Source organism: Monomorium pharaonis, chromosome 1 (assembly GCF_013373865.1).
Source record: "Monomorium pharaonis isolate MP-MQ-018 chromosome 1, ASM1337386v2, whole genome shotgun sequence".
NCBI classification, from domain to species: domain Eukaryota; kingdom Metazoa; phylum Arthropoda; class Insecta; order Hymenoptera; family Formicidae; genus Monomorium; species Monomorium pharaonis.
Window position 1 is genome coordinate 17359196 of NC_050467.1, and position 13583 is coordinate 17372778.

At 27.9% G+C, this 13583-nt stretch overlaps 1 protein-coding gene across 1 annotated transcript; it reads right to left on the minus strand.

Annotated features, from left to right (window-relative positions):
* Positions 1 to 1430: 1430 nt before the first annotated feature.
* Positions 1431 to 13583, minus strand: LOC105827825 (nose resistant to fluoxetine protein 6-like). Its single transcript, XM_036292471.1, has 15 exons — positions 13417 to 13583; positions 12889 to 13098; positions 9854 to 10088; positions 7403 to 7647; positions 7138 to 7331; positions 6532 to 6635; positions 3401 to 3628; positions 3111 to 3324; positions 2765 to 2930; positions 2612 to 2691; positions 2405 to 2500; positions 2213 to 2342; positions 1877 to 2054; positions 1661 to 1803; positions 1431 to 1588 (listed from the first exon to the last, which is right to left on the minus strand). The coding sequence occupies exons 3-15, from the start codon at positions 10068 to 10070 to the stop codon at positions 1451 to 1453; spliced, it is 2133 nt and encodes a 710-aa protein (XP_036148364.1). The 5' UTR covers positions 10071 to 10088; positions 12889 to 13098; positions 13417 to 13583; the 3' UTR covers positions 1431 to 1450.

Here is a 13583-nt window from a genome sequence, read left to right on the forward strand (position 1 = left end):
TATGTGTAATAGGACAATAAAAACTGAAAAATCTTGAAAATTCATCGATTCCCATAAGAGTCCATGTTAATAAAATATTTAATATCTAAATAACTAGTTAGTTCAGCTTTCTGAAATTTTGGCAGTCAATTTATATCACTAATTTGAACTTTTCTACAAAGTTTCATGAAAATCTGTTCATTTTGATTTAGCAGCGGAACTCCCTTAATGAGCCACAGTTTGATATAGCGATTTCAATGAGATTCGTCTAATAAATACTTATAAAAATGTGAAATAAGGTGCTCGGTCAACATCAATAGCACATCAAATCCAAGTTTGTCGACACGTTAGTAGGTGAGGGCGTTTATCATAATACAGTGACAGCTTTGATATATCGTCAAAAACAAATATTAAAGGACAATATTGTGTAAGTATTTCAGTGAATAATTATTAAATGTTATGCTATTAACATATTTCGAAAAAGATTGGTAGTTTTGAGTATATAAGCAAACGTTACAAATGGGGACAATAAAACATTATGCATGTCTTTATTTGTGACCAGGAAAACTAATTATAACAGTAAATTACAAAAAAAAACCATTTAACACACATTTTTACACATTTTTTAGCGCGTGTGAATTGCATTTGTACAAGTAAACGGAAAAATGTTCAATGCATATTTAAGAAAAAACTGTAATGACAATGCTATCATTGTAGGTTAAATTACTTTGGGCCGATTGTTCCACCTTCTTGATTAACTTATTTATCAGGTAAATATGTATCTGTTCTTATTTATTTAAGAAAAAATAAAGATAAACACATGCTTACCTGATAAATTTGCCAAAGTTGGAAAAACACTCTAACAATAAGGAAGACATCGTGTGTATACTGATTTGTGACGAGGAAATTAATCTGTCGGTCACTAAATGATTAACTGATACACTCAATCCAACACGCCGGTTAGTAATCGGGAATATATCGGCGGTCACTAATAATATCAAATTAAAAAATTGCGGTTACTAATGCGTACATTTACATAGTCTGCAATTTCTTTTTTAATATTTATTAAATTATGTTTAACGCTCGAATAAAACAAATTTTATGATACAAAAATAATTAATCTTAAGTTCAGTACAATTATTTTCTTATTTAAATTATATTCTACAGTACTTTACTTTCTTATTAACTAATGCAAGAATCTTACGTGGTCACAAATAGTTCGGCCTTTACCATTGTTTCTAATATTTCTTTGTCTATAATGCTTTTATTTCTAACTTGTTTTTATTTCCTTAATTTTTTATTCCATTATTTATATTTACAAGAATTTCTTAAAAATATAACATTTTCTTAATCCTAAAATATTTGTTTTAAAGTTTTTTCTTTCTAAAACGTACATTTAAAATATTTAAATAATTCTAAACTTCTAGCATGCATATGACATTACATAGTACCTTATATATCTGATGCAAAATTACAATACTTTTCTATGCATTCTATTACGGTATGGTATAAACATTTGCATTAACAGGATACAAGGTATTTCCACCATCAAAGACAATATATAAGCACAAACGTAACTGATCGTAATGTATCCCACACACATAACAATCTGGACAGAAAAATCAGTGAAGTTAATACATTTGTCTCTTAATATTAAAATTTTTAACATTTATATACTTACCCAAGACATAAGTTCAAAATGAATTGATGTTTCACTATAATACTTAATCGATCGTATGACGATAGGATGTATAAGATAAGCGCAATACGTGAGTCTGCTAAGAGGGATCCAGATTTTAAGCGATAGTAACTTATTAACGATACCTACAACAAAATGTATATATATAACATATATTGTTCTGATAAGATAAATTTATGAATTAATAAATAAACAAACCTCCGTGTTTAGTAGAACACGCTATTACAATCCATGCTATACCTGTGGCCCAAACTGTTTTATGAAAAGCAACATAAATAGCAGTAGCTAAAACGGATTCGAGACGCTTGTAAAATAACACGAAGATGTTACAAGCGCTACCAAGACAGAAGATGCACCAACACAAAATTACGATTTTCTGAAATTATTGTATCAAATTATTATTATATGTTTTTATTTATACACATTACATTGTATTGTAGTAAAAATTAATAAATAATAAGTTTATTCCATAATTATTTAAATATCTATTTTGTTTTAATACTTTGTACTCTTGTACGAAGAATAATACTTAACTCTTTTCAAAAGCAAATGATTATTTAATTTTATTAACATATATCCTGCAATTATTCCAATAATATATGAATTTATTCTTGTCCATGGTGTGATGTATAAAATATCTCGGAGTCTATACATTTCATCAGGTCTGTAACAATAAACAGATCTTTCAAGCAATTTATCGATAAAAAAGATGTTTTAATAACTTACGTTGGTATATATGCATAAATGTAAGAAATATAACCGCTAAGAATGATGGAGCCTATTAAAAGTGCACCCAATATCATAACAGCAGCGTAAAAGTACCTATAATTCACAATATATATTTATTTAAATATATACGTAAGAAACACATTATCCGTTAATGCAGCATAAAACACACACACATAACTATTTATAATATAATAGATTACTTACACAGTCGATAAAATTAATATTGCCACAGCGATTACAAAAAATTGCATTTCATTAGCTAGATACCAACTCCAACACATGCACTGTAATAAAAATGTCAGAAAGTTCTATATTTAAACATAATATTACTAAATTGATGTTAATTAGTGTTTATACCATTGTATCGAAACCAAAGAAATTATTTATGTACAGTAGATTTCGCCACCAGTACTTCGCGCAAATTTCATGCGGCTTTTCGTACGTATAAATTTGCGATACCTTGTCAAGCCAAGCGGAGCTTACTTGTGTTATTCCTAACACCATCACGTATGTCGGTGTCAATCTTAACAAAATTTTAATTATTAGTGCGCAAAAAAAGAGCAATTGTTTACTCATACATTAGGATTAAAAAATTTACTTTAAAACTTTACATACATACGTACATATCACAGACGTAAACTTTTATTTCACAGATTATTACAATAATTTTATTATATTAATTTTGTTATATAAAAAAACATACCGAAAAAACCTTATTATTATATAGATATAGAATTCAGTTAATTTTTCTCTGTATCGAATCGGTTTAATGAGTACATTATTTTTCAAATACAAATAAGTCACCAAACATCCACTTGAAAAAAAGAAAGTATCGACTGGACCTACGAATCCAATAAATGCATCAAATAAATGACCAGTATAATTCTCAATAAATCTCCACAACACTATCTTATTATCTGTAAATAAAAAAATGTTATTAACATAAAAGGAATAAAAAACAAGAGATGAAAAAATATTCAAAATTTTACTCACCGAGAGAATCTAATGAAAAGAAAAAGCTGTGAAATATTATTATCATAAACATATTTAGAAATTTTAAACCATGAATGACCAGTACTGTTTCGTCGTCTAATTTCATATTAAATATTTTTTTCGTATTTGTGTAAGCGGAAAAACATATTAATATATTTCCAATTATATTTTTCTTGTGCGAAGATAAATTTAATTTTGTTTCTTTTTCTTTAGACACGTCTTTGATACCTAAATCAGTTCGAAATGTTTAGTAATACATTAATACAAAATTGAAAAAGTTTAAGATTAAAAATAATATTAAATAAAAGCAATTTATAACATACATACGTATACACGTACATACATACAGCACACAATATTCAATACACATTCGTTTTTAGTCTTTATTTTGTTCAAATGTCCGTACATGGGCGTACAAATGTTTTAAAAACATACATTATTTGACGTTCAAAATATATTTATATTTGAGTGATTTAGGGCTTGTTGTTCCAACTCCTTGATAACTTTACCTATCACATAATATATGTGTTTGTATTTATTTATGTATTTGAGGAAAAAAAATAAAGATAGACACATTCTTACCTCTTAGGTAAGTATATTAAAAAGTTGGAATAACCGGCTCTTAAAGATGTTTATTTTACGTAGATTAAAAAAAATCTTGTGTGAAATAATTGTTAACTTTTTTTATATCTAATAGAAATGACAGCATATATGAAAAAAACATTTTCTTGATAAATGGCCTAGATCAGATTCAAAATCCTATAAACTCACGAACTTCAGCTATATCATCTTTCTGTTGCCTCCATAGAGCGAGATAAACAAAAAGGATAGACGCGTCACTTAATCTTAAATAATAATAATATAAAGATCATATTAAAACCATGGCTTTGTGAATTTGGCACTCGACTTGAAGCAATTCTTTTTCTTAATTTTTTTTTTTTTTTTTTTGAAAAATTTTTGTATGTAGTTGAATGTAGTAACATTTATTTTGTTTGTAGCAGCGTAGAAAAAAAATTCTCGGAATTTACAAAAACCTCATTCCCCGACTTTAAAATAAATCAATTTTAACGACTGTATCTTATAGAAAATCGTTTGTAGTGGATTGTAGTACAATTATTTTTGTTCGTAGTTGAATTATTCGCGCGGTATAATAATAACGTATCTATACAGTAACCTTGAAACGATACAAAATTTTAAGATCAAAAGTTACAAAATAATTCTATTAATTTGTTTAATTTTATATTTTGTGAAATTAATAAATTGCTAACAAATTAATTTGTATTAATAAATTTGCACCAAAAAGAAGCACTCTACCTACACCTATCTTTTTTTTCAATTTTGTAAATAATTGAAATAGGTCTTATTTTGGTTTGTTTAATGCTTAAAATGGACATTTTTCACATGTTCAAAAAAGTAAAACGGGATGTCTTTAAAATGTTCTAGTTTTTCTGTCTGAAAATGTTTAAGTATCTAATTTGGATGTTTTAAATAGGTATGGAATGTCCACTGTGTACATTTTTAATATATTTGTAAAATATCTCTGTATTTCCTATATATATATATATATATATATATATATATATATATATATATATATATACACATGCATACGTGCACACATGCATATACATTCATGCATATAAACTACTAAAAAAAATAGAGAATGCTTTTTGTATATCGAAAATTTAGGCTATCTTCAAAGAGTGAGTCCCAGATGCGCACAGTAACAAACGGATACTACCAATCAAATTCTATAAATTTATCTTAACCCTAACCAACCCAGCAATCTGATTGGTAGTGTCCGTTCGTTACTGTGCGCATCTGGGACGCTTTCTCTTCAAACCGGTAAAACGTAGCAAAAACTCATTGCAGAAACAAAATCCAAAAAACGTTTTAAAGTTCGAAACTTCTCCTTTTAAACTCTTTATGTTCTTTTAACAAATTTGTTAAAAGAATTTAATGCCGATATTATAACGTTTTGAAAACCCTCAAAATCGTCATTTTTAGATTCTTTGACGTTATTTTTCTCAAAATTGTGACATGATAGCCAAATTGTGACAACAAATTCGTGTTTAACACGCAAAAATACGTCGGAAATAATTATTTGCATTTATGTTACAAAAAAAGTCAAATTTTATCAATAAAAGTTAAAAGGACTATTTTTTCTCAATAACTTATGGATAAAAAATCGCACAGTAATAAACAAAATAAAAGAAAAAGATCTTGCTACAAGATGCGAATAACAGAATTTTTTTGTGATTTTTTTGCCAGATGCAGCGCAGAAAAATATTATTAAAAATTTTTATTTCAATAAATCAATTAAGCTTTATTATTGAGTTAGGTTGGTAAAAAAAAAGATAACTGAAGTTGCTAAAAAGTATTTGAAAGAAGAAGTTTCAAGCTTAAATTGTCGATATACAAAAAAAATGTTCCTTCTTTTTTTAGTAAAGTACATATGTACACAATAAACTATACACACAAGTTGTAACAAAAAATGTTATTTTGTTAATTATTAATAATTTAGAATAACAATTCAATGATTTAGAAAATGTGATAATAATTAAGTATTAAATAAATAAAAAAAAAGTATTAAATAATTAAGATAAATAAATTTAATATTAACCTCTCCGGGACCGCAAGTCTAATATTAAGTTTATAATTAGATTTACCAAAAACAATATTTGTTTAACTAATTACTTCTTTTATTATAATATGTGTATTTGTTTTAAAATAAATTGACTTTGTATAATAGCATTTTACTGCCTTGTATCTTACAAAGTGCGACATAATTATATTTTTATACATATTTTTCAAGACATTTTTATTGCAAATAACGTTAAACAATTATTTTAATAATAAATAATAATATAAGGTTCAAATACAGCAAAAAAATAACCACTTATTTTTTTCCGACCACAAGGCTAATATCAGGCAATGGACATTTTTTTCGTATTAGTTTAGATCGCTGACAGAGAAAAATGTTCTATCATTAAAACTAAAATAATCGTTCAAAAAAGCGCCGATCCTTTAGAGATTAAAAGAGTAAACAAGTTAAAATCTGTAGTACATTAAAATTGAAAGTAACTTATTAAAATACAAATATTAAACGGTTTTTTATATGACGCACTTACCGTCATCAATTTTGTTCTTTTCATTATTCCTTACATTTTTTTGATATACGAGTATATCATATATTGTTCCAACTGTTGTCATAAAACAAAGTCCTAAAAATGCACTATAAATAAAAGATTCCTTTACTTATTTTTTATACTCTTCAAAAAAAGATACGAAAATTTTATAATATTATTACATTTTATTAGTACTTAATATTACTATTATATTATAGTAAAGATAGACGGGATCAAGGTGAACATAATAATCCACTATAGTTTTTGGATATCTTTAATAATAGCCAAGATTTTAATTTTTCAAATTGTACGAATGAGAGCGCACCGAGGGAAGTACTGAGCAGCTCGAGCTGCCGCCGGCAGCCAATGCTTGACACAGTGGGCCGTACTATAGCTCGAGCGGCTCAGCGCTTTTCTCGGCGCGCTCTCATTTGTACTATTAATATCTCGACTATCATTGGAGATATTCAAAAACTATAGTAGACTTTTATGTTCACCTTGATCCCGTCTATCTTTCCATGAAGTATTGTATATCTGATGCAGGACACTCTGTCTACTATTATATTACGGTATTATGAAATAATTATAATTTTCTTTCCCGAGACATACCAGATAAAAAGGAATGCACTTCCAAATAGCCACTTGTCATTGTTTTCTAGACCTTTAATCTGAATCAGATGAAGATCCGCGAAATAAAAGTCGTGCATTAAGATGCTTTTATCATGTAATATTCTTTTCAAGATAAAACTTAGATTATTTATAGAGCACGACGCTGGCAGACAGAGTCCTAGTGTTATCACATCCTAAGTTGAAACAATATGTCAATTAAGTATCCTTTTATTCTTTTTATCACATAATAACTTTATAAACTTACTTCATCAAAAACATTTATGTGATATTGAAAAGTACTATTGTGTTTAAAATGAGCGACAAAGTAATTTATTTTGAAAGGCGGAAATTCTTGTTGCGGATTACGATACTGCTTGTCATTTAATATTTTCTGTGGTGATATCATTAGAGGTCTCCTATTCATCGTATCGAGACATTGATTACGACTGCCTAACCAATAATTATTTCCATAAAGAAAACCTGGTTTATATCCACCACTGGAATCTAAAACTAACAATAAAAATTAGAATGTTGTTAATTACTTAAAACAAATAAATGCTACCTTTTACTTTTTATTATAGTTCCTAATGTTTCTACTCTCAATTTTTCCATTACTATCAAGGCGTAACACGTCGATTATACTAAGCAGCTAAATTATAAAAATAAGATCAAGGACTATTACGAAAATAGATTTGCAAAATTCGCAATTTTTAAATCATTTCATTAAATTTTACTTTATTAATATATGTATATTTGGTGACTTATTTCTTGTTCTTATTTTTATAATGTAACTTCCATTAATTAGGTGGAAAAATATGAGAAATGATTTTTGTGTAGTATCTTGCTACATAAAAATTGCTAAATGTTTATTAATATTGCCTTAAGAATACTTGCTTTCATATGCTAATCAGCTAATGTATAATGAAAATTTATTTTACTATTTCTACATATAATAATTATTTATATTGGTATACCAGTAAAAATAAGTTATAAATGGCTATAATAAAAGCCCAAAAATTAAATCTAAGAATATTATTTATCGATTGAATTTGCAACTTTGATCAAAATGTTAGGCAATTTTAGTTTACTTAATTGTTTATTTATATTTAAGTTGTAAGATTTCAAAATTTTTTTTGAGAATAGAAGTAAATAAAAACATACGACACGTCTTCCCTTACGGAAAAAACACTCTAATTTTGAGAGTTTACTCCTAAATTTAGGTGTATACGCTCAAATCTTGAGTATTTACACTAAAGATTGAGTGTTTATACTCGAACATTGAGTGTGTACACCCAATGATTGAGTGTTCATACCAAAGTTTGGATTTAATTCTGAATATTTGAAAGTATACTCTCAACATTTGGATATGACACTCAATAAATGAGTGTATACTTCCAACATAAAGTGTGAACACTGAAACGTTGGGGATGTACACTTAACATCTATCGGTTGAAGGTATACACTTAATATTGAGCGTGCACTCTCAAACATTGGATTAGAAAATGTTAAATAAAAACAAAAGCAAGAAAAGCAAGTTCAACCGAGATTAAATTAATCTGTATTGGTAGAAATAGACATAAAACGAATATCTAAAATAAACATTCAACTATAGAGTGTTCAGCTGGCTTTGAGTATTAATTTCAGTATTACTTTCAACTTGGATGTTTGCTATCTAATTGAGTGTAAATTTTAGTGTTATTCTTAAATTTAGGATTAACATTGAAATTAACACTCAATTAGATGGCAAACATTCAAGTTGACAGTAATAACACTCTAATTAAAAGTAAATTAAAGAGCGAACACTCAAGTTGAGTGTTTACACTGAATTGAGTATTTACCCCTTGTCCCAAATTATACTCAACTTGAGTATTTTTTCCGTAAAAGTTAAGGAGTAACATAACCCTTGAGACCTATGATTAGATTAACTACGATTCCCTTTCTGTATTTAGGAATTTTTTGTGGGCAAATGAATGCTTTATTGAAAAACCGAATATAAATTATTTTGTTATACACATATTAATTATATAAAAAAAGTTTTATTTATATGTATAATTATATGTATATAATTGTTTAAAATGGCGGCATATTGATACATTTCTGCAAACGCACGTTTTCTAATTTGCGTGCAATGCTTTCAAGCATTTAAGTGACCAATAGAAACAAATAATTTAACAAATTGGTCAATCATAGAATGTTTCGAAGTCTTTGTTGCATCAAGTGGATCATACTCATTACTTGATTTATCGGACAGCGTTGAGTTATCACAAAGATAATATATAGTTATATCTGTCATAATATCTTTCGGCTCTAATGGAACTAATTTAAACTTGAATTATCGTAAACACCCGAAGTGCTGAAATTAAAATGCTGTTTGCCGCTTTACTCATAGAAAAGTAAAGCGAAAGGAACTTTCGACTCACATGTGACAAAAAAGTTAAAAGCAATGTGATTGACTTATAGAATATTTGTAGTACTGTGTCATTTACAGTATCTAAAATTCTTTTAATTTTAAGCAGTGCCACAAATGTATATTAAAAATATGTACTATAATAAATCGTAAATTCGTTTGATGCAAAATTAAATTTTGTAAAGTCCTTTTTATATCAATAATAGTTTTTCATACTCAATTATAATTTTTATTATTTTTTGCTAACTTTACTAGTCTAATTATTAATAGATTAATATCAATACGACTATGATTACAAATTTTACCTACTTTTTAAACTCCACAATAGTTGTTGATTAACAGCGTCTCGAAAATTTTGCAATTCTTTTCCACATGTTGTTGAATTTAAAAGATCGGCTTTTGAAGCAATAGCATAAGCTGGCGATATTTGAATAAGACCATCATTAAATTTTTGAGTATGTACAGAAACACAGCGTAATACAATTAAGCAGATGCACCAAGTAAATTGAAATTGTCGGTGCAACATCTTAGAGAGTGCTTCTGTCTGTAACAGTCGTTTTTATTTCTTCAATACCTTCAATACCGATAAATACCTATATAATGATAAAATCAATTTTGAAAAAAAGTGAAGTTATTTTTATTAGAATAAAAGCATCTGTATACGGGAGCGTCGATCGTCGAAATGCACAAAAAAACTTGAGCAAAAATCAGAACATGACAGATTTTAGCTTCTTAATGCATGGTAAATAAGGAAACCCAGATAGCACAACGAATTCGAAAAGAATTCTTTTTAAACACCTAAATTTTGAAATAAAGTCTTTTTTTAATCTATTTCTGCATCAAAAAAATTCTTAAGAGTTCAAAAGAAGTTCTTTTGTATGTCATCAATTCTGAGTCCCTTTTGTAATGCATATAAAGTTCATTTTATGTTCTATAAGAATTTGCATTGAATTTAAAATTATTTTTTAATAATATTCTAATGGAACTTTATCGAGATACTTTTTTGAATTTATTATGATTTCTTTTATAGTGCAAAAGAAATTGCTTTTTGGTGTAAAAAAAGGATAATAAAGAATTCTTTGAAATATAAGAAATGTTAATTTAAAAATATACTGCTACAAAAATAAAGAATTTAGTATATTATTATTATTATAAGTGAGAAGCTCTCTTATTGTTATTATACATGTATAAATTATGTATAAAATTTCCCATATTTTATTGCAGTATATTATTGAATTAACATTTCCTAATTTTATATAAAAATAATGTATTTTTTTACAATTCTTTTTACAAATTTTTTATTAAACGCGTTATTATATGTTTATTATAATAAAAAAAAATATTTATTTAGTTATATATCAAATTTACAACAAATAATATATATATAATAGTATAAAATATTTATATACTATTTAGATAATAATAGTACTTTTGACAAATAACAAAGAGGTATAGATTTTTATGTTCTTTTTAATAAAAAAAAAAAAAAAAAGTGTTATAAAATTTTTTTGGTTTGTCAAAAAAAAATAAAGACACATTTGTTATACCTTTCTATAGTGTTACGGCTCTTTATAAAAATTTTAATATTGACTAAATTATATAAATTTATAATAAATTTGTATGTGGTATTTTTTTTCAACTAATTTTGAACTAATCAATTGAATTCATAAGGAATTTGAATATTGAATTCTTTTTTAACTCATTTTGACTAAATTGTGTGAATTCATAATAAATTTAAATATGGTACTTTTCTTGAACTCATTTCGAACAGATTACGTAAATTCTTAAAGAATTAAAAAAGATGAATTCTTTTTGAACTTAAAAGGATCATCTGTGCTATCTGGGAAGTTACGTTCCAATATGCATAAATTATCTAACTTGTAATACTGAAAATTTATGAAAGGCATATTCTAATTTACATAACTTTAACTGTAGATTTTTAGAGCTGGCAGTAAATATTGGAATATGGTTGTTACGTTCTGGGGTATGCGGTTGCCGAGCGGAAGCCATCTCTCAGGTAAGGAGCGTAAGTGAATGGCGTTGCGAGAAACGTGAAATCAAAGAGAAGGAATGAACGAGCGCGTTATAATATCCATGGTTACTGAGTGCAGTTCGCGCGCCAGGCAGACTTTCGAGGACAGTTCCCTCGAGAAAAAGGAAAGAAAAAGGAAAAGGGAAAAAAGGAGAATAATAATTTATTATGTAATTACCCAAGCAATACATATTAGTTAATTTGATGTCAAAAAGACATCAAATTGACTCGAAATTCGTCACTGATTTAAAATGACTTTAACTTGATTCTATTTTGACCACATGTTTTTTTATAACTTTATGTTATAAAATCATTATATATATATCGCTCATTTGCTGTAAAACTATATTACAACTCAAAAATTGGCATTTTTGAGTTATGTGCAAGAAAAGAACAAATCTTTGAAATACTTATTACTGGTAGAACGACATAATTAATCTCCTAAAATTAAAAGTAAAATAAAAAAAGAAATTTTGCATTAAGAGTGTCATAAGTCATAAGTAAAAAAGGATTCTTTTTTAGGATTTATTTTCACACCCACAGAAAAGGTTTCTGCATGGATGCAATGCTATTAGCCTTCAATCAGCACTCAAATTGGTTGCTGTGTGACTTGCCAAAGCTGAAGGAATTAATTTCTTCGGAGACGAGTTTGTAATAAACAAATAGCTTCTTGTAAAAACTAATGAAGATTTCGGGCTAAAATTTTACACTTTATGCTTTTTTTTACAACTTTCCGAAACTAGTTGCGAGTCTCAAACACCCACATTTTATTTCTAATCACGTTCCGAACATTTTGGTGAAAAAAAGTGCCACTTACAATTAGTTCATTTTCAAAGTCTAATTTGACTAGACTATGAGTGGATCTGCGAAAGATAGATATAGATGGAGAACGTGGAGAAAAACACCTTAACAGGCAAGCCCATTGCCCACGAAGAAAAAAGGAGGTTGTAAGGTGGAGCGCCTTAATAGGCAGGCCCGCTGTCCACAAAGCGAAGAAAAATTGTGGGATGAAGCGCTTTAATAGGTATGCTTGTTAAAAAAAATAATTTTAAATATTTAAAAAAATAAAAAATAAAAAATTTCACGCTAGTTGAATGGGAGAAGAGTAATTTATGTCAAGTACATATTGCCACAAGCGGCCATATTAGATCCGCCGTCTCGAATTCTGTAATTTTAACACCAAAATCGTCATCAGCCCTCTGAAGAACTCTTATATGAGGTTTTTGCTGATAAATAATCGAATTTTGAATTTTGTTCCGCTATTTTGGATTTTCGAAAGATTCAAAAGTGCTTATAGTGATTTTTTACTAACTTCGACCTTATGCCACGAATGAAACACTTTCCAGAGCTCCACGATTCTTCTTAGCCGTTAATGGTTAATAGGTACCCGTGGCCCAAGGTTCAAGGAGAAGACGAAACACCTGAGGAGAAGCGCGTCTTCGGGATGAGGCGTCAAAAAAGACGCCACTTCTTTGAGAACAAGGGAGATACCAGGGAGGATCTCCTTTCTAATTTCTAAACTCTAAACACTCGCGAATCGAAAAGAGCAATGAGCATACAAACAAAAAAATAAAAGAAATATACTGAGAGATTAATGCTTTATTGTAAAAGTTATCGCACTTTACAATAAAAAAAAAGGAAAAATCTCTTTATAAAGAAAGAAAGAGACTAAAACCGAAATTTAATTACAACTTAGTACGTTTTATTTTGATTAATTAGTGCATTGAATTTGTGAATATTTGTACAATAATGATTTTAATATTTGTAACAACTAACGCGCACTGATTTTAATAATATTCGGATAGCAATCGGAAAAGGCGATTAAAATATTTGCACTTACAGTACAAGTGTAAATTTTGTTTGCAGCTTGTTCGATGTGTTTTCGCGAGGGTGTTACGCCCGGAATGTTAACACTATTATAACACAATGGCTAGGTATGAGCAGCGCGGTGACTGGCGCAGTGCTATCGAGCAGCACGACGGCCTATGTAGAGCAAAATGCTGCTTT

Bases quoted from the DNA above. Each gene is read 5' to 3' on its own strand.
- LOC105827825 (XM_036292471.1), bottom strand. From the start codon at position 10,070: ATGTTGCACCGACAATTTCAATTTACTTGGTGCATCTGCTTAATTGTA. The intron at 7,648-9,853 runs GTAGGTAAAATT...TTTTATTGTTAG, and splicing joins ACTATTGTGGAGTTTAAAAA to TTTTAGATTCCAGTGGTGGA. The intron at 6,636-7,137 runs GTATGTCTCGGG...TTTTATTTATAG, and splicing joins AGTGCATTCCTTTTTATCTG to TGCATTTTTAGGACTTTGTT.